Here is a 20,880-nt window from a genome sequence, read left to right as displayed (position 1 = left end):
GAACAGAACATTTTGATGATTTGGGTTATTCCTTGATCGAACATTTATTGAGCTGTACAAGGATTATTGACAACAGTGGTCCACAGATTGATTTTATTATGAGAGATTAAAGTTGGAGTGGACCAAAAAGAACGTGAGCAGCAAAGCAACATGTGACCTTTTCAGGTTTTCAAACGTGACCTTTTATCACTTCAATGGCATCAGCGTCTTCCTGTAACGGAAACAAAAAACTGCTGTCGTCTTGTTCATGTCCCTTTTCTTTAAAAACAAGTAAATTTATGTTTAAAAATATGATTTTTTCAAAAAAGGACTGAAAAGATTAAGACAGCACTTACATAGACTCATTTGTAGGCAGGAAGTCTGAGCCTGTTTTCAGGTGCTGTGGGGTTGTTGTTTTTTTTATTGTGTGTGTGTGTGGGCCGATATTAATCAGCCACTGACCCAGATACTTGAGAAAACACACAAGCAGGTTGACTGCAGGCCGAGATCTTTACTTTTTTCCTTTTGGCATGCAGCACTAAGACGGAAAAAAGTAGGCCGGAGGTTTTGGATACTTTAACCAAGTTAAATATATTTTTAATTTCCAGAATATTTCAGATTCTTTGATCACACTCTTTAATGTGGGCCCTTTACAGTAAGTAGAGTGATAAAAAACAAAAAAAACAAAGAGTCTATGGCACCAGAATGACTTCTCCCAATTTACTTAAAACAACAAATAACATTCAGCACCAGCTTTGTGCGTTCCAGCTGTGAAACAGAAGAATTTAGAAGGTAACGGATTAACTGAATAACAAAACCAAAGAGAGAAAATGTCAGTACTTCAAACACTCTCAGTACTTCTTCTGAGAGTGTTTGACTGTACAGATCTTAAACTATATGGCGAGGCCTCATCAGAGCTCACCACCATATATATATGTACAGCACTGTGTTCGTCCCACAGTTAAAAATATGCACACCAACCCACAGAAAACACACTTCATATTTCAAATTGTGTGCGGCCGCTTGACAGGGACAGGTTTTTTGTGTGTGTGTGTGTGTGTGTGTGTGTGTGTGTGTGTGTGTGTGTGCGTGTGCATGTGTGTGTGCGTGGATCGGGTGTCTGTGTCTCAGAGTCAGCTTACATTACGTCTTCTTGCCTGCATGCAGACAAAAATCACAACCCTTTACTTAAAAGACTTACACATAGCTGCACTTCCTGTTGTCTTTATCACATTCAGAAACAAACACATACACACACACACACACACACGCAAGTATCTGGTTAAATCTGCTTCCTGGGTGGACATGGAACATGTAAAACATTATCAGTGTTTTAATGACATATGGCCAGCCTCTAGTCTAGCATAACTTAAACCTATTTCTGGTTTCTCATAAATTGGGGGGGGCCTTAATAAATAGAAGATGAGCGAGAGGAGAGAAAGACAGGAGAGACAGCGAGACAGACAGGTAAGTGGAGTGAGCTCTGCGTCTTTCCCTTTCAGGGGAACTGGGAGTGACCTTGTGTCAGACCGACTAATCACAGGAGAATCCAGACCAGATTAGACCGATCGGATCTCTTGGTGAGAAGGCCTCGGCCTGTCGCTGCAATCTAACGGCAGTGCAGTCCAATCACAACAGCATAGTGACGGGTTTCTCCAGGAACTTGCGGAACTCTGCGAGCCACTGCGCGCCGACCGCCCCGTCCACCACCCGGTGGTCGCAGCTCAGCGTCACCGCCATCATGCTGGCTACGTCAAACCTAAAAAACCCCAAAACAAACGAATCAGATTTGAATTCTTTGAAATACAACATGTTCAACTTCTTACAGTGTTGTAACTCACTGACCCTTTCTCATTATCAGCAGGCATCAGCCGTTTCTCTGAACCTCCAACGGCGAGGATACAAGACTGGGGAGGGTTGATAATCGCAGAGAAGTTCTTGACGCCAAACATCCCCAAATTAGAGATTGTGAAAGTGCCTCCCTGGTGGAAAAAAAAAAACACATTGAAGGGGACTGTTTGAATCAGTGAAAAATGGAAATGATCATGTGTGTAGCAACAGGATCAGATCACGTGCTGTACCTGGAACTCGTGCGGCTGCAGTTTGCCTTCTCTCGCTCTGGCAGCGAGCGCAGACACATCAGTGCTGATGGTTGCCAGTCCTTTGGTGTGTGCGTTAAACACTATGGGTGTGATGAGGCCGCTGGCTGTGCTCACTGCTACGCTCAGGTCCACCACGTGATTCCTGGAAGAATTAAAGCAAGTCAACACGGATGAGAGAACAGAAATGTGCGACTCGCTTTCCAAACTGAGACGAGATGATAAATGTCTGTGCTGTGACTGCCCTCTACCGGCACAACAGTGCAGCTACATTTTTAGATATCTAATCAACTGTATGATTCAGATATTACAACACTGCTGACTGACATCTGTACACCCAGTTCAAATGTATTTGTAGACTCACGTCACAAAGTCTGTGTAAAGTAAGAATAAATATGTCTATATGCTGAAGAACGTGTTATTAACCACTCAGCCAAATTTGAATTATTAAAATATCGACAAGTTTATGAAATTAGGTGTCAAAATCGTGTCTGGTAAATGCACTGAAGCCACGCCCACTCATGGGAGCAGTCAAGCAGCAATTTTGAAGCGACTGAAACGTGTCAGATGAGTTCAGAAAATGACATGACTAACTTTGAAACACTGAGTGAGTGAATTCATCTCTATCTCTCCTCTCAGTGGCCTCAGTGTGTCATCGAGCCACCCTTTAAGGACCGCCCACAAAATCCTGGACTGAAAACTGGTGAAAAACTGTTTTAACCTCTGACTCCACATTTCAGTGATATATCATTCAAAGTCTTTTCACATGTTTTCAGCAACTATTTCATGTGTTTTGAAAGAAATCTCAGAATTGCCTTAACACGGACTTTAAACATCGATGCATCTATTTCATGCCGTGGACGTGACATTTCAATTTTAGATGCAAAGATTTTTCATATCAAGTTGACTTGATGGATTCATCTGAATGTGGAAAGGTTCATAGATCTTGAAACCAAGTGAACAGATTTCCTGTTCACTGAATACTGAACCAAACAACATGCACGTGTGTGTGTGTGTATGTGTATAACTAATTTTTACTCACTGGCGAATGACCGTGTCCATCCAGGAGGAGTTGCACTCAGGAACCTTAAGGCAGGCCAGAGCGCTGGCTTTGATGATGAAGTCATTCACGCTAAGCTTGATATTCTGGGCTTTCACTTCCTGCGGAGAGAGGGCAACACAGGAAGTGACATGATGTCAGTTCAAAAGTTTCATTCTGTTACTCATCTCTATCTTGTAAACAAAAAGTGCACTCACAGCATTGAGTTCCTTCCGAAGCTCGAGCACTTGGTCCATGTTGACATCTATAGACAGATAATAGTGGGGGATGGTCTGTTTGGACTGCATCAACCTCTGAGCGATCACCTGCAGGAGAGACGCACACATGCACTTCAGCTTTGATGCATAATTCATCACAGGCAGGAACGAGGTGCGATAGTCATGCGTGACTCATGTGCGAGCGGCTGTCTTCGAGGCAAAACGTGGAAACACAGGTTCGAGATAACAGAACTGCATCGTGAAAACCCCTTACAGCAGAACCAAACTCTACCTAACACTGCTCTACTATCAGACGCTTGAGCTGGAGAGAACGTGGTCTCTGAGCACAAGGGACCACCACCAATACTCCAGCTGTGTGTTTTGCTCTCACCTTGCGGATGTTGCTGATCGGGATGTCTGTGAAGGTGCCAGCTGGTGCAGCAGGAGCGGCAGCAGGGGCAGGGGCAACTGGAGTGGGAGTAGCAGCGACAGCCTGCCGACGGAAATGATGAGCATGACTTCAACATTTAGAGACGTAAATTCCGAAATGAACAGTCCAAAACTAAAAGAAAAAACAATATCAGAACTTACGGGTGCAGCCTTTGGTGGAACAAAACCGTCAATATCTTTCCTGGTGATGCGTCCATCAGGACCAGAACCTGAACAGAAAACAGCTCAATGTACACCACATAAAGTATTCTACCACCACAGCTCCGCATGTAGTGTTTCACATGCTCACTTACCGCTGACCTGTGCCAGGTCAATTCCCTTCTCGGCAGCCAGTTTCTTGGCTAGCGGGCTGGCAAACACGCGACCCTTCCTGGGTGCTGCAGGGGCGGCGGCTGCGGGAGCAGGACTGGGTGCTGGGGCGGCAGCCTTACAAATCACATCATACATGTATGAGCTATGTTAAAACTCAAAGCCACAGTCAGCATGTTTTTGTGATTAAAATGTTCACATGTTTTTGAAAGAATAAGCTTGACGCATGTCTCACCGGTGCTGGAGTTGCAGTTGGAGCTGGAGCTGGTGTGGAAACCTCTGCCAATCCGGTCTCTACATAATCCTTGAAAGCAGCAATGTCACTTTCTTTCTCTACGATGATGCAGAGCGGGGTTCCCAGCGGAACGTCCCGAGTTCCCTCTGGCACCATGATTTTGGCCAAATATCCCTCCTCCTGCACCTCAAAGCCTGCAAACACATATAAAAGAAATTTTAATGTTTGCGAAATACCACACGAGGAATGATGAAAGCAAGATTAGCAGACGTTAAAATAACACTGTAACACGGTGTAACCAAGGCATCAGAGTCAGTTTGGGGTTACCGATGGTCGCCTTGTCGGTCTCGATCTCAGCCAGCAGATCTCCTTCACTGAGCTTCTCTCCAACCTTCTTCTCCCAGCGCTGCACTGTTCCCATCGTCATGGTGGGAGACAGGGCAGGAAGAGTGATCTGTACATGCGCACAAATGTGGACGACAGAAGTCAAGGCGGAGGGTGTGAACACGGGAGCGAGAGAAGAGGTCCTCCAAACAGAAACAACCGCAACTATTTCAGCTTTTTACAAACAAGGAGCTACAGGTTGTCTTTGTGCCTGTGCAGATCACTGACTCACTATGAAAACGACACATTGGCAGAGAAGTGCAGCGTAATACAAATGCTGTTTCCTCATGACAGCATTAGAAATGATGGAAATCTCCACTTGCTCCTCATGCTTTGAAAACTTCAGTCGCTATTAAAGAGCAGCACAAGCTGCAGACATGAAACAACTTTCTGAAGGATTCCACAAAGATAACAGCACAACCACAAAGATCTGTTTCGACAATATAAAACCTCAAAAGACAGACTCTAATAAACGTAGAAAATATTATGTTTTTGTGACTAAATTATGTTTTTGGCTTCATTCATAAAATCACTATGTGTAGAGTTTCTATCAAACTGTAACATTATATCTAAAATGAGACAATCCTGGTGGAAACTGATGTTGTCTATGTGTTGGTTTCGGACTGCTCACACATTGTGGTTTTAAATTTTAGCAATAATTTAGAGGATTTGTCACCAAGCCTGCTGAATTCAAAGAAAACCCCTGGTTGCACCATGAGAGAGAAAAATTACAAATGTAACTTTCTGTCCTGCTCTAATATGAAGTAGACGTACAGTGATGCTGTCACATCCACACTGAACAACCCTGATAAAACTGGTGTGAACGTAAACATCTAAACTCCTGACGGTGCTTTGTTTATACAAGAACACGCCTACCTTCATGTGTGTGGGGTAAGAGCTGCCCGGAGCTGCAGGAGGAGCTGCAGCAGCAGCAGCAGGAGGAGGAGGAGGAGCGGAGGAAACCGGTGAGGGACCCGCTGCTTTGATCGAGTCCAACGTTACGTCTTTAAAGGCAGGGATGAGATCGGGGCTGCAGGGGAGAATATACACAACATGTATTCACACCAAGAACAGTCACGTGTGGACTGAAGGACAAGAAACGATGTGACATGTTAAAAACTTCTTCACTTTCCAGCTGCGGGTTCTCTTCACTTGAAACCAAGACGTAGAAAAAGAACAGCGCGAAAACAGCAGCCAGTGTAAATAATTAGTGTGTGTGATCTATGATCAAATCCATGGCTTCAAATCTAAACTTCCATTTATTCATTCATTCTTCTGTCAACACGTTTCTATAGCAACATCATCTTTCAGCCTGACTCTTGCCTATCAACCGTGATGCAGATCACTGCTCCGACGGCGACGTCTCTCGTCCCTTCAGGAATCAGGATCTTTGCCAGATAACATTCTTCCAGCATCTCAAAACCGACAGTGGCCTTATCAGTCTCCACCTACAAACATACAAGCATTTTTTTTAAATCGTCTGAGGTCATGACTTTCTCCTATAATAATAATAATAATATGGAAACACGCAGACAGCTCCTGACCTCAGCCATAAGGTCACCCTCGCTGATTTTTTCGCCCTCCTTCTTCTCCCAGCGAGCGATGGTTCCTGTCTGCATGGTGGGCGACAGCGCGGGAAGCTCCACCTGATTGAATAAAAAAAGAATTAATGACACGTGAGAAAGTAGTGCCATGTGAGATCACCGTGCCGCCACGACGGGGCCGGTTGTAAACGCTGCCAAAACATCAGGTGTTGTAACTGCAGTTGCTACATCATCGTCGCCTCATTCTCCCATGATCAATAAATGACCCACATAAAGCTGCATTTCACCACATCTGTGGAAAAAAAACACACAGTCACTTTCAAGGTGACTGAGAGCGCTGCCAGCAGGGGAGACACAGATAAAGGGCAGGAGAAGGGTCCCATACAGATCTACATTCCTTTTGTGCTTTGCATTGCAGGACACCAGTGTGCATAGACGGCAGACTCAGACATCAACATGATTATAAACTATATACTCAAAAGTCCCATCTGAGGCGTGACATGTGGACATGTTACCACACAGAGTCTTTCCATTTCTGCATGAACATTACAGCGTTACAGCATCATGTCTGAGCCCAGACTACAGATCAGTGGTGTGCATCTCTTGGGTACAGCACAGCTGGAAAGGGGTCTGCTGCTCCACACATACTTAATAATGTAAAAGACTTGCATGACAACACTTAGAGACATGGGGACACGTAAAACTGATTTCACGCTAAATGTCATTGAACTAAACGGAATGTGTCGATGCTCGGTTTGTCACGCAGATGAAACCTCGTGAAGTCTGTCACTGAGTGACAGGACGTCAGATCTGTCCAACGTTAGCTACGGAGGTCAGGCTAGCCGTAACGCCGGGGCTGCAGCCGCCTCACGCCGGGTGAGTTACCTTCTGGTGCGGCGGCAGGCTGTAGAAACGTGTGCCCTGACAGCTGCCCGCTGACTGGGGACACCGCAGCAGAGTCCCTCTGTGGCCGAGGCAGGAGCTCAGAGACACGGTCCGGGACCCCGCTCCGTGGTGAAGTCTCCTCAGACAGCCGGTTCCGGGCACGGAGCGGGAACCGAGAGCAGCAGGCCCGGCCGGGAGGGCACGGGGACAGGGGAGCCCGGAGGACGGCCTGAGCCGCAGGATGAGACGGAGCATTTCGCAGCGGGTTGAAACACGACACGGAGCTGTTGAATAATGGATCTGTCCTACACCGGCATCAGAGATAAGACCGGCACCGAAAGTGTGTGTGCCTTCAGAACCGGGCCAAGCTCACTGCTCACTTTCCAATGACCTCCTCACGTCAAAACACACTGCTTTACGGCTCTCCTGTTTGTCCTGCCGTAGCTTCGAAAGAGGTGTCGTAAACGGTGGCCGCTCCAATTCAACTCACCGAGAATCAAATAAACACTCAGAATAAACCTGCACACAGCGCGTGGGATTAAAAAGATTTATTCAAAGACTGCTGGAATAAACTAGAGACTCTATTTATGAACCGCAATGTCATATTTTACTGCAGTACTACCAGTGACCGCATGGTGGCAGTAAAACGCTGGAGCCAGCAGCAGGGGCGGGGCGCTGTTCAGCTCCTCAGTCATGCACGGAGCCAGAAAAAGTTTGAATTCCGCCTATAAAATGACTGTTCTGCCTCCAGCTGTTAGTTAGTAGTTAGTAAGTAGTTGTGTTGAAGATTAATTTAAGAAATAAAGGCTGGAGTTAGCTCATTCTTTCTTCTGAAATGTAAATATTTGCTTGTTTCTTTCGTCTTCCACAAAGAGATGATGTTTTGGGGATGTTGGTCAGACAAGACCTTTGGACGCACCTTGTGCTTTGAAGCACATTTTAATTCATAAAACAACACTGAGAAAATAACTGATAGTTGACCAATGGCAATGAAATAATTCCAGCTGTTTATTTAAACCGTTGACTAAAATATCCCATATACATGAAATCATCATCAAATCAAGTGGAATTACATCAGATACCTTGTCCATCATCATTTTATACAGTTTATCAAATACATCCTGACTTTGAAAACTTTGGCACCTAAGATAGAGTTTTTTGTATGCATGATGACTTAGTTTGTTAGATGAAAATGTGAATGCAGTAAAAACTGTACAAATGACATCTTTTTAAAAACAAAACTCAGGTTTTATTTCAAAATATGATTTTCTTGCATTCAACAAAGGCCATTTTTATTTTTAAAACAGTCTCCATATTTTGTAAAACTTTCTGTAAACTTAACAAAACATTGCTAAATAGCCATCTCACCAACAAACTGGATATTTCACAGGCAGTTATGGCATTCAAATGAGTCATTAAAACGTTAAAATTAGACTGATGCATATTTCTGTTGGCTTGTTAGTGAAGGCAAACACATTGACCTCAAATCAGAAAATAAAAGCAGAGTGAAAAAAAAACAAACAAAAGTGTGTGAGCCAGTTTCAGTCGACGCTTCTTCTACAGATATGAGGTCCAAAAGATGTCCTAACACTGAGAGCTAAGCACTTTACTGCATCAGGTAGAGAAGCTCTAACCACTGTTCTTCTGGCATTTACAAGTCTAAGGTCCATCCTGATCTCTGTCTCACTCATACACACACACACACACACACACACACACCATCATTATAAATTGTTGAATTCACATCCACAGCATTGTTCGAACAGGAGCAGAATCTCTCTTTAAACAAATTAAGAGACATAAAAATCGACATTTAAGGATATGGTGAAAATATTTTACACAAATGTACAAAACAACTTCACAAAGTAAACAAAGTAACAGTGCCGTGATATGCATTTCTACATCGAAGTTCCAGCGTCAGTCCTATTTTATTCACTGACAGCAGTTCAGCTTCCACACATGCTGCTGTGGGTCCCATTTAGTCGAACAGATTAGTCTGAAATACAATGTGTTTTTTTTCAAATTGATGTTTCTATTTGGACACCTCAAACATAATTCATCCAAAACACAGTCTTCTGTATTCTGTATATTGTCAGCAGCAGGTCAGAATGAAGCAGAGCCCGACCAATATATTGGTCAGACGATACTATGACAGAGTATCAGTGAATGTGCCTACATTAAAAACTGTTTTTTTTCTCAGTATATAATGCAGGAAAATGCTTGTGATAAACTGGTGTCACTGCAAAGTTTATCCAGCAGACTGAACTATAATTTACAATACTGCGGCAGGCAGTGTCACACAGTGTCAGCAATGTCACCTAGAATTAATTGGACAGTGTATTTGTTAAATTATTTGAACTCTTAAAGAATATTACTTCACTTTATTAAAAAAAATATTTAAGCAATCTTCGGAGTACCTTTGCCTCGTCATATTGGTCCACACATGTACATTATTCCAGATACTGACCGCTATATCTGGATTTTTTTTTCTGTATCAGTCTTAAATGTCTAGTATCAGTCGGGCTCTGTCAACAAACTTTGTGCAGCGGTAGAACAAAATGCGGCTTGTACAAAGTGTTTCTGACTTTTGTCCATGTAACATTTGTTTTTATAAAAGTGGCATTTCTTTTCTAACCCAGATATTTTCCTCTTTCTTGCTGTGGCAGAGGAGACTGAAAAGCACCTCTGCTAAAGAACACTGGACAACACAGATCTTTGCTGCACAAGAAAGGAAAAATGATGCTAAACACTGAACACTTGACCTCTACACGTGAAACAACTACACTACCCACTGCTGTGGTTTTAGAAACAGTGCATTCAAAATAATGTTTCTACTGTTTACTTTAGGGTCCAGTTTTGAAGCACATGATGGAAACAGCTTTCCTTTGTAAATCACGATAATCTAGACATCAGTTACAGATTTACACCATCAGTTTGGCGCTTTAGTGCCAGTTGACTAACCCAAATCTCTTGCTGACAAGTCTTACAGTATTTCATTAATACTCTGAATCTCAAAATGTGTCCTCCTGTGCGTCTGTTCTGGGCAGTGTTCATGGCTCCTCAGTGTGAACCTACACCGGTCTAAGACAGAAAAAGATGTCTTTCTTAGTCACTGAGAGTCAGAAAGATAAAAAGAGCAATACAGCATTAACAGGTAGTCTGTTACCTCTCCTCACCACTGTCCTCTTCTACCCAGGCAACTATTTTTCCTTCCCAGCCTGGAATGATTGCTCCATCTAGGAATACCTGCACACAGATATGAGGAAATATTCTCTTAATATATCATCTCATGCGCCATTTGTACTTTGGAATGAGTTGTCGTACCTCTTCTTTCACAGTGCCAAACTCAGGGTCCAGGGCCTTGAAGTGGTACCTGTAGTTTCCCTCTCGATCCACAGCTGCCTTAACATCCTTGAGAGTCACCTCACCCAGCCTGTGCCATGTGCACAGAGAGACTCACTCATCTTGTGACTTTTTTTATGTTTTGTTATTTGCATCACTGCCAGCATTCGGAGAGAAAACACCTCAGGCAAACATACACTCACCTTTTTGGGATGTTGATCATGGAAGGCGTTGGGGATTTTCCAGTAAAATAGAGGATTTTAGTGGAGGCAGAGGAACCACTGCTGGACTGATAAGCCTCTGTAATGACCAACAGAAATGGTTAGAGAAGGCAGAAATATTCTGTCCATGTTTAGTTGAGGGGATACACGTTGGAACAGCTTACTTGTGCAAGGCCAGGTGTCAGAGTCTGTGTGTTGACCTTTGCGTCTTGGAGATTTCCCCCTTCCCTGCAGAGTTTGGATAAATGTTGACAGAACCTCATGATTTGAAATCTATATTATTGTTATCCGAGAAACTTTCATGGTATGGATAGTTTTTAAAGCATACTCTTTTTATTAGTGCTCACGTGTCAATCAATTACAGGGCCAGTTCTGATTATCTCTGATTATTTAACAAGCTTACATTCAATCTCTATCATAGTTTTAAGATGAAGCAACAAAAATAAAATCCAGTGTTTCTAAAAGAAAAAATAGTTGTATGGATTATATTTGTACCCTATTTGTGTGCACAACATGCAGTCTGTCGATGAGTGATACTATGCCCTGCTCCAGGGTGTCCAGTGTGTGGTGCTGTGGGTCATGGTCTCTGAAGTTGTTTCTCAAACTCCTGAGTGAATCTCTGAGTAGCTGAACCTCCTCCGCCTGCTAACAGGACAGAAACACAAACATCTGTCACAGATCAGCTTTTCAGCTTTTTACAAAGAAATCTTTTTTTTAAAGCATGTTCCGTCAACGCTGTGTCCTTAACTCACAGACCGGGGGTTCTATTGCTTCATGTTGGTCAAATTACAACATGCAGCCTAAACGCTGCCAAAGAAGATAATGCAAAGGAATGTGAGAGTATAGCTGTGCTTTGTTAGCCCCCTGACTTGCAGAACAATATAAATAGGCCCACTGACTGAACAGCCTTATCAACAGAAACAATACTTACGTCCGACATAGAGGGAGCTGGATTTCCAGAGTAAGAATATCCATTGTTTTCTGTGCCGGTGGGAATCTGAAAGAAAAAAGGAAACAACAAAAGAGTGTGAGCTGCGTAACGTATATCTGAATTCAGTCTGCCTGGTGCAGACTGAACATGAAACCTGAACAGTAACTATGGACTATACTATAGAAAACCACTACCTGCGTGCTGTTTTTATGCTCCAACTCTCGCTGCAATTCACTCTGTCGTAGAAAGACATCAAAGCACACGAATATAAAGCTGCTACATCCCTAAATTGTAAAATGTATCAATATATATTTGCCAATACAATTGGAAGTAATACAATAACACTTCAAAAAGAGTAAAAGATTCACTTTTGGATGAACACTTTGAGCCCACTGTAGCTTGCTGAAGCTCTTTTTCATACCTGCTTTTTTTGGCTTTCTTCAAGCTTGTGTTTGAGTTGCTGCAGTAGTCTGTCCTTCTGTCCAATCTCCTTCTGCACCCAACCGATTACAGACGAAAGGTACAATTCAGTATTCGGTACAAACACATTTAGAACGATTGAACTAAGTCACAGCAAACCATTCATTGAGAGGGACCGGGGAGCTTCACCTTGCATTCGCCCCACATCCTGTTACATTCCTCCAGCTTCCACTGCAGCTCTGCCTGTGACACATTTAAATAGAGGATGGGCATTTGTACACACACATTTAAACTCTTGAGATGTGTTTTCAAGGTTTTACATTCACTTGAATAAAAACAGATCAGTATATGACACTATGTCGTACGTTCTGGTTGCTGAGTTCATCCTTCGTCATGCTGGCTCTCAGGAGCTCTTGCTTCATCTGCAGTATTGACGCCTCCTGAGTGCACAGCCTCTGCTGCTGGGCGTCCTGCACATTTAAAGACCAACACAAAGACATCACCGCAGCCCGAAACTTTTCTACAACACAACTAGAATTATATTCAACCGAGGAATACAATTATTAGCTGCAGCTCTGTCTTACCTTGACTCCCTGCAGGTTTCTCATCTCCTGCTTACAGTGTAACAGTTCCCTCTAATGTAAACAGCAGACAACACACCAAACATTAAATACTTTTACTATACCCTCAGTAATAAGACTGAGTGTATCTTTATCCACACTAAAGATACTGTCAGGTTATAAAGAAAACAAACAATTTACCTTCAGCTCCCGAGCCTCCTCCATACTCTGATCCAAACGACTGCGGATGACTACCTGCAAAGAGAAAAAGGAAAAGAGGGATCTGTGTGAGAACCACAGTGGAGGGAGTAAGAAGGGAAACTGATACCTGTGTCACCCTGTGACACACATAAGCATACACACACATAAGCAAGCATACACACACACACACACACACACACACACACACACACACACACACACAAATGCCAGAGTCAAGAACAAGAAATGTGATCTGCGCTGAACACAAAGAGCAGGTGAAACAGAGCAAAGAAGAGCGTGACACAGGAGAGAGCGAGAGAGCAGACAGAAACAGAGACGAAAAGCTCAAAATAAATTCATAGGGATAAATAAATAGAGATTATTGTCACCAGTTGCTGCTCAGCACTGCCTTGGTCCAGACTCAAAGACACATCCTGCTCGTCCTCAGGCAGCGAACCGTGCAGCAGCAGGGCCTTAAAAACACAAAGGGCGTAATATGTGACACCAGTTTGTACTTTGGACCAGTGCTAGGTTGTCCGATGGTGCAGAATAAGCAGAGCATTCAAACAGATCTAAAATATAGAGTTACCAGAATCAAACTTTTACATGCATGTACCTGTAGGGCAGACACGATTTTCCGTGTGTCGTGCACCTCCTTCTCCAAAGCTTCGCTGAGAGAATCCTCCCACGCCGTCTCCACTGCAATATGAGGCGATTCAGCTACATGCACACACACAACACACACATGTTATACATGTCCAATGACGGATTTTACCAATCAAATGGCTGCTGGTTTGTTGGCAGCTCGTGAACTCACCGCTGATCTCCTGTTGCTGGCGGTCCTCCTGCGATCTGTCCGAGTGGCTGCTGGGTGGAGCTCTCTCTCTCGGAGATGACAGCGGACTGACGGAGCTGAGGCTCGAAGAGAACAAAACATTGATTAATCAATGTATTCAAAAGAAGCGCAAGGTTGTGTGCATGTTAGCACATATTCACATGCAGTGTATAAATATAAAGTACCAATAAAGATTTTGGACAAACTCGTTCTCATTCAGTGGTTTTTCTTTATTTTTATTACAACCCTGCTTCCAAAAAAAAGTTGTCACGCTGTGTAAAATGGAAATAAAAAACAAATGTGATGATGTCCAAAACATTAAAACCACATATTTAATTGAAAATAACACAAAAACAACTTGATTGTTTGCGTAAAATGATATTTTGAATTTGATGCCAGCAACACATTTGAAAAAAGAAAAAAAAAAGTTGGATAGTGTCAACAAAAGACTGGAAAAGTTGTGAAATGCTGGAAGAAAACAGCTGATGGAACATCTCATGATGAATGAGGTTAACTGGCAACAGGTTAGTAACATGACTGGGTCTAAAAAGAGCATCCAGAGAGGCTGAGTGTTTGTGAAGTAAAGACGGAGAGGGCTTCACCTGCACTGGGAAAACTGTGCAACAATCACAGTAAAGTCCTCTCAGTTCAAAGATGATGCTGCCATCACATTCAAAATGTTCATATCATTTTACAAAAACAATCAAATCGCAGTTTCAGCATTTGATAAGTTGTCTTTGTGCAATTAAATATGGAGTCATTTTACACAGCATGACAGAGGCAGAGTTGTATTTTCTACACTGTAGATGAACACTGAAGACATCCAAACTATGAACTGACACATATGGAATTAGTGTAAATCTGTTTCATATTTTAGATTCTTTTACTCTGACGACAGCTTCGCACACTGTTTGCACACGCTAACCTGCCAAAGGAGCCCTCAATCCTCGCCTTCTTTTGCAAATCAAGCACTGTGCACACAAACACTGCACTTAAACTTACAGTCTCTTTTCACATTGCACTGTAGCACAGTAGAATTGTTGGAATAAAAGAAACATAAAGTCACACACACACTTGCACAAGAATCTGAACACATAATCAATCTTACCATTTAATCTGCGTCCCCCCCATGGTGGGCTACAGGTGATTTTAACCGTGCATGATACTTCCAAGGAGCCTGCCTGTGGTGCTCTCCACAACATCTCGCCAATCTCATGACAGTGTGTGATTCTCCTCACCCTCACACACCACGCCTCTCGCCCCGCAGCGAGCTAACCAGTGCGCCTGATGCCGCGTAGCATCTCTCACTTAAATGAGATACTATGTGATGGCAGCATCAGGTCGCTATAGCTAATCTTTGTCTCTCCAAGCAAAACCACTTTATTCTTCTACAAATAATCAATGCAAGCACTTTATAAACACACACACACACAATGATGGTGCACCACAGGACTTCAAACTGAACATGTGATTTGTGAGGATAGAGGCTGATTATTTCTTCTTTATTTGTATCATCTGCCTGTTTTAGGCCCAAATGTCTACCAACACACACACACACACACACACACACACACACACACACACACACACACACAGCAGGCTGAAGTTTCCTAAAAGCAAAGTCATATGGCAGTGTGACTGTCAGGCAGTGAGACAGAATGTAGTCCACTGTTTCCAAATGTGGCTTTAAAGATAACAGAGAACTTACGTAAGACAAACTGCCGGCAAAAGTCTGCAGTATAAATAGCAACAAAGTGAAGTTTGTTTGCTCACAAACACTGTGCTGCACAGTCTCAGAAAAATACAATGAGCACAAAACAACATGTACAAATGACAAGGATTATATCACCACCAGGGCCGAGGCCACAAAACTTCAGCAACTTCTGTTGTGAATTTAGGCCAAACGTATTTTGGAGTAAGGTTTTAGTGTTCTTCAGCTTAGCACCACAGCGATACACGGTGCTCTCTCCTTTTCTCTTCGGCCTCTACACATCAGACTTCAGACACAACACTGACAGCTTCATCAACTGGTGCGATCTGAACCACATCAACGCCAGAAAGATGAAGGAGATGGTGATCAACTTCAGGAGGAAGACGCCTCAGACCACAGCAGTGAACGTCCAGGGATTGGATATCGATACCTGGGTGTTCACCTCAACAGCAAACTGGACTACACCAGACACACAGACGTCCTGTACAAGAAGGGTCAAAGTCATCTCCACTTACAGAGGAGACTGGTAGCATCTGCGTTATTCTATGCAGTCTGCTCGGGAAGGGGAAGCGCAGAGAGGGACAAGAAAAGATTCAACACTGGTCCAGCTCTGTCCTGAACTGCAACAGTTCCTCCAGCAACAGACTGCTACTCCCACCATGTAAGAAGGAGCTCTACCACAGGTCCTTCATTCAGCTGTCAGACTCTTTAACACCAGCACGACTTCATGACTTTCTTCTATAGATTTCTTATTTCTGAGTCATTTCTTATTAACCTTGTGTATATGAGCTGTTGTGACAGTTGAATTTCCCCGATGTGGGATCATTAAAGTCTATCTTATATTATGTAAGTATGGATGTATGGATGTTTTAACTCACAGTTAAGGCAAAGTGCTGTAGACCATCTCCAACTACTACTATTTCGTTATTATGAAGGAACTTGATCTTATGTAAAAGCAGATTACCTGCTAAGCTGAGGATTGTCCTGCTCATCTGGAGATCCTCTTTCATACTGCTCAACCAATGTACGAACACACACACTCTTTTCCACATCCAACCCCCAGCCACTGAAAGATGACAGTCAAAGCAGAGGTTACATAAGAAGTGGTATAGAGTTTTGCTAGAAAAGATACAGAAAGAGGCCTTTTTTCAGCAGATGTGAGGACTTTCATTTGGTCATCTGTGTTTGTCCACCAGGGGACAGCGAAGACTACACGTATCTCACATTTGGATCTTATAAAATGATACTGACATAATTACGGCCGCCATACCTGTGGATCCGTGTGGTACGTGCAGGCTGTGAGGCATCGAGTCGAGCTGATGCCAGTGCAGCAACGGCACCTTGTGCTAATGCAACAGTGGAGAGAGGGTTGTGGCTGGCAGAGCCCCTGGTCAAACCCCTCCCATTTGCAGAGGCAGCCCTGTGATTGGCTGTAGGTTTGAAGTGGGCAGCCAGCGCCAGAATTATCCTCATAATAGATTTCAGATTACCGTCGACAATATCTGCAGACAGAGAGGGAACATATGTCCATCAGTAATAAACTAAGTGCACAGGATTTGCAACACATGGTAATAACATGATGGTGCCAAGACAGAAGCTTGAAGCTTTGGGGTTGATCAAATCTACGGACTGAAATATCAGCAAGCAAAAACAGGTAGGAACACCGGAGAAAACACAAACGCCTCTGTGATTTACCTCTTGCGGATATGTGTGGCATACGTATGTGTCTGGAGGAAATGAACTGCAAGACTTGCTCCACATTCTTCCTGCTTTCCTCTTTGTTTCGTGGAGCAACATACACTTCCTCCAGCACTTCCCCAGCTGCCAATTTGAATGAGATGAGGCAGAGAGACAAAGAGAGAGAGAGAACAAACAATTAAAAAAATATATATTAATGATGCAACCACTGGTTATGCATTTCAATCAGTGCCATATGAGCAGGACAGTTAAAGCATGAATCAAACCGTATTACGTGGTATGTGTCATGTCAGTGTGTTGTGTGTTACAGACAGAATTTCATAGTTGCAGAACATTCTGGATTTTAGTCGATCAGTACAATGAGTGGAACAATATAATCCGCTAAAACACTGATTGCCTGTGGAATCATAAACTAAAAGTTAAAAGCTGAGGAGTGTGAACAACAAGAAGGAGTCTGTGCTTCTCTTTACAGCGTGTCCTTGATAGTTTGGTGAATAACTGGTTATTTAAAGTCTTTTCTTAGTGCTGGAACGAAATCGTTCAGGCCTCACTATTCACATTTGAGTTTATAATCATATAAAATGTTGCATTTAAGAAGTAGAATACTCTGAACAGCTCTGATCTCTATTGTTCACGCTGTGATCAGACTAAAAATGACGACGATTCATTAGAAAAGATCGGATCTCCTGACAGTGACTTGCTTTGTTTTGATCCTCCTCCAGATGAATGTGTGTAACTGTGCACGCCATGTACTTACCAACTATCTCTATCAGTTGTGTGAGCACCACGCCGTCCTGCAGATCATGTCTGAGGTCTGTGATAGGCTTCAGGCCTGGTTTCCTCTTCAGCTGAGAGTTCACCCAGGAAACATAGGCAGCCAGCTGCTGCTGCAATCCATCAATCGGAGACACAAATTCAACAAACCACACACACACACACACACACACACACACACACACACACACAGCTTACAGTGAGGGCTGAGAGACAATAGCAGATCAGATGAGTTCCTTTGTGTGTGATGCTGGGAGCAGACACAGGGCGACAGTCTATTCTGCACATCAAACTTTACTTTTAACTTGAAGGCCGCTCATACAGTACACATTGAGCACAGTGAACACAGGTACACGGTTCTTCTCCCCCCTTGTTTCACACACGGTTACTCCACCTTTACCGGTCCACGGCTCGGTCACGTGACAGCTGGTCGCCGGGGATACGTTACAAAGAATGGAGCCGTTTGAATAAACAACAGAGAGCATCTGACTTCAGGCTAAACATCATTATTATACCATGTCTGAGTCTTTTTAAAGTCACGCTGTAGCTACGTGCTCTTCTTATTTCCTGTCACCCATCACTAGCTGTCGTCAGCTACACCGCAGAGCTACAACTGTTGGTCCTAATGACATATTAACGCGTGCATTAACGTGTCGGGACGAGCCTCAGATATTCGTTATTGCTACCTTAACTTTTATGACTCGGTTTGGTCGACGCTTAGCAAATGTTCCCCTGCTTAATTGTAGCTCGCCAACTTGTCGTAATTAAACACGAACGTTAGTAACGCTCGTTACCTCGTTAAAGCCCCCGTGAAGAACCTCATCCAGCAAACTTCCTCTCGACAGTGAGGCGATCATCTTTCACCTCGAGCACCCATTGAAGTTAGCTACCCGGTTAGCTTCATTGACTCACGCGACCCGTCTGAAGCAACGGACAGACCCTCCCGTTACCGACCACCGTCCCACTCCAGCAGACGTCAACAAACCGAGACAATTGAAGGGAGCGGACAGGCAGGCTACCGTTACTCCGGACGGGAGAGCTGCCGGAGAAGCACGCGCACACACCGACAGGCAGGACGTTTCACAATAAAATGCATTTCCGGTAGTCTTACCGTAAGCGTTCAGCTTCTCTGAATAAAAGTCCGCCTCTGAGTAAACATAGGGTTTTACAAAGGCAACATACATTCATAAACATAAATCAAGTCTTTATTCAGAATGTATTTAGTGTCTATAACTAACGAGCTTTTCCCTTTGTATCATTCAAAGGAAGCGTCATATGCGTCAGCAACAGTCAACTTCACATTATGTAAATTATAAGCGAAATAGACCTAACATAAAATTACGTGTCACAGATCTTTGAATAGAAGAATGGACACCAGGCAGAGCTGTGTAATGTTTCCCACTGCTGTGGATGAGTATCAGCGATCACCGTGAAAGACAGACGAGTGTAAAGGCGCACATTAAAAACTACACGTGAACACTGGATTACAAATGCAATTTAAATTAGCTTTTTATCCCCATTTGTAGTTCTTTGTCATATTTTTATAAAACATTTTTATTTTCTACGGTCGCTTTCTATTTTTATATAGTTTTTGTATAGATGTTTAGCACGGGTTAACTTCTTAACACAGTTATATATTTATCTTCTATGCAAATGTTTAATTCCCCTGCAGATGTTTAATTCCTCTGCTCATATTTAAATCCTATGCAAATGTTTAATTTGTCTGCAAACGTTTAATGTAGCTAAAAAAAATGTTTAATTTCTCTGTACATATTTAGATTTATAGGTTAATTCTAATGTATGTTCAATGTATGTTTGCATGCTGCTACTGGATGCTTGAATTTCCTTCGAGATCAATAAAGTACTCTATCTATCTATCTATTTTAATATATTTATATTTTATCCAATATGCAATAACAACATATTTTCTCTTTTTTATAACATGAGTCTTAAAGGGATGAATATTTCTGTACAGCAGGCATCTTGTTTGGCCTTCACTTTACAATATCAGTGTTATCTACAAATTCAGGTTCTATTTAAATCGACCTTCTGAAAGTCCCCATGAAGCCAAAATAGTTTTTTATACATCACCTGTACTCTGTCATTTCCTGATAAACCATAGAAAGTCGTTGATGACTCATCCTGTACTCGGGGCGTATACCAATTTTACATCCAATGAAACAAGTGATGTTAAAGGCCGCTATGCATCAATGGCCAGGCCTCACTGATTACTGTGCAAGAGCAAAACTTTATAACTTTATTCAGTGACTTCAGTAAATCTGGATTGTATTTTATCTTCCTCTTCTTACGTGCTTGAGAGTCTGGTTAGACAGGTGCAAATGTTGCATGCATGTAGATTGTGATGACCGGGCAGAGATTTCCATGGCACTGAGATCCACAGGATGTGATGTGATGTCATCTGCGGAATGAATGCAGGGTAGAGTAATGTAACAAGTAACACATTTATAGCTAAAAAGCTGCTTATCTGACTATTGAAATCAGTCATTTGACAGAAAATTAACCAACAATTCTGATAATTCATTAATCATTTAAGTAATTTGAAAAGCAGAAAGGCCAATAATTAACTTGCTCCAGTTTCTCAAATTTGAATATGTGCTGGTTTTCCTGTCTTCTATAACAGTGAAAGATTGTTAGTGTTTGTACCACAGATGTTTTGGACCACCAGGGGGAGCGAAGTCATTGTACTACCACAACCGGAGCTGGGCAAGTGGGCATTGCAAACCAGGTTCTGAGGACATAATGTGAAAAGACTGAAGAGGATGTTCATGGAGGAAGCTAAGAAGAGAAAATGAGAAAGCTACTGAGCGAGAGCCTACCAGACAAGTAAGTAAATAATAGAAATAAGTAAAGGACTGTAGGTAATTAGCTGCAAGGTATGCATTAGTAGGCTTTACCTACTTTGAAAGGGTCTAGAATGGAGTAAAATAGAAAATATAAATTCTGACTGCATGCAACATCCAGATGTGCATATGATAGCCATTCAGCATCATAGAAATAAAATCAATGATCTTTGTTTGTTGTTCT

The 20,880-nt window shown here is 42.7% G+C and overlaps 2 protein-coding genes across 6 annotated transcripts; both read right to left on the bottom strand.

Annotated features, from left to right (window-relative positions):
• Positions 1–41: 41 nt before the first annotated feature.
• On the bottom strand, positions 42–7,397 carry dlat (dihydrolipoamide S-acetyltransferase (E2 component of pyruvate dehydrogenase complex)). The gene is made up of 14 exons (XM_010744559.3): positions 7,143–7,397; positions 6,258–6,359; positions 6,037–6,161; positions 5,590–5,743; positions 4,657–4,783; positions 4,330–4,523; positions 4,079–4,211; positions 3,927–3,994; positions 3,727–3,828; positions 3,336–3,443; positions 3,121–3,239; positions 2,061–2,223; positions 1,825–1,961; positions 42–1,738 (listed from the first exon to the last, which is right to left on the bottom strand). Exons 1-14 carry the CDS (start codon positions 7,395–7,397, stop codon positions 1,609–1,611), a joined length of 1,917 nt encoding a protein of 638 aa, XP_010742861.2. The 3' UTR covers positions 42–1,608.
• Positions 7,398–8,329: 932 nt separating this feature from the next.
• On the bottom strand, positions 8,330–18,919 carry LOC104929923 (dixin-A). Of its 5 annotated transcripts, none has more exons than XM_010744564.3 (21): positions 18,630–18,919; positions 17,819–17,948; positions 17,059–17,184; positions 16,634–16,865; positions 16,328–16,429; positions 13,635–13,735; positions 13,434–13,537; positions 13,207–13,290; positions 12,818–12,871; positions 12,641–12,691; positions 12,422–12,526; positions 12,246–12,299; positions 12,058–12,129; positions 11,831–11,872; positions 11,637–11,702; positions 11,201–11,350; positions 10,870–10,933; positions 10,688–10,784; positions 10,467–10,575; positions 10,309–10,388; positions 8,330–10,223 (listed from the first exon to the last, which is right to left on the bottom strand). In XM_010744564.3, exons 1-21 carry the CDS (start codon positions 18,690–18,692, stop codon positions 10,214–10,216), a joined length of 1,896 nt encoding a protein of 631 aa, XP_010742866.1. In that variant the 5' UTR covers positions 18,693–18,919; the 3' UTR covers positions 8,330–10,213. The 5 variants fall into 5 exon arrangements, with proteins under 5 accessions (XP_010742866.1, XP_010742863.2, XP_019108731.1 ...); XM_010744561.3 differs by lacking the exon at positions 18,630–18,919 and adding an exon at positions 18,034–18,586 and having other exon boundaries at positions 11,201–11,347; XM_019253186.2 differs by lacking the exon at positions 18,630–18,919 and adding an exon at positions 18,034–18,584.
• Between the last annotated feature and the right edge of the window lie 1,961 nt (positions 18,920–20,880).

The sequence above is a fragment of the Larimichthys crocea genome, chromosome XXII (assembly GCF_000972845.2).
Source record: "Larimichthys crocea isolate SSNF chromosome XXII, L_crocea_2.0, whole genome shotgun sequence".
Lineage (NCBI taxonomy): Eukaryota > Metazoa > Chordata > Actinopteri > Sciaenidae > Larimichthys > Larimichthys crocea.
The sequence above is the reverse complement of the archived record's forward strand: the minus strand, read 5'-3'. Positions and strand labels throughout refer to the sequence as shown.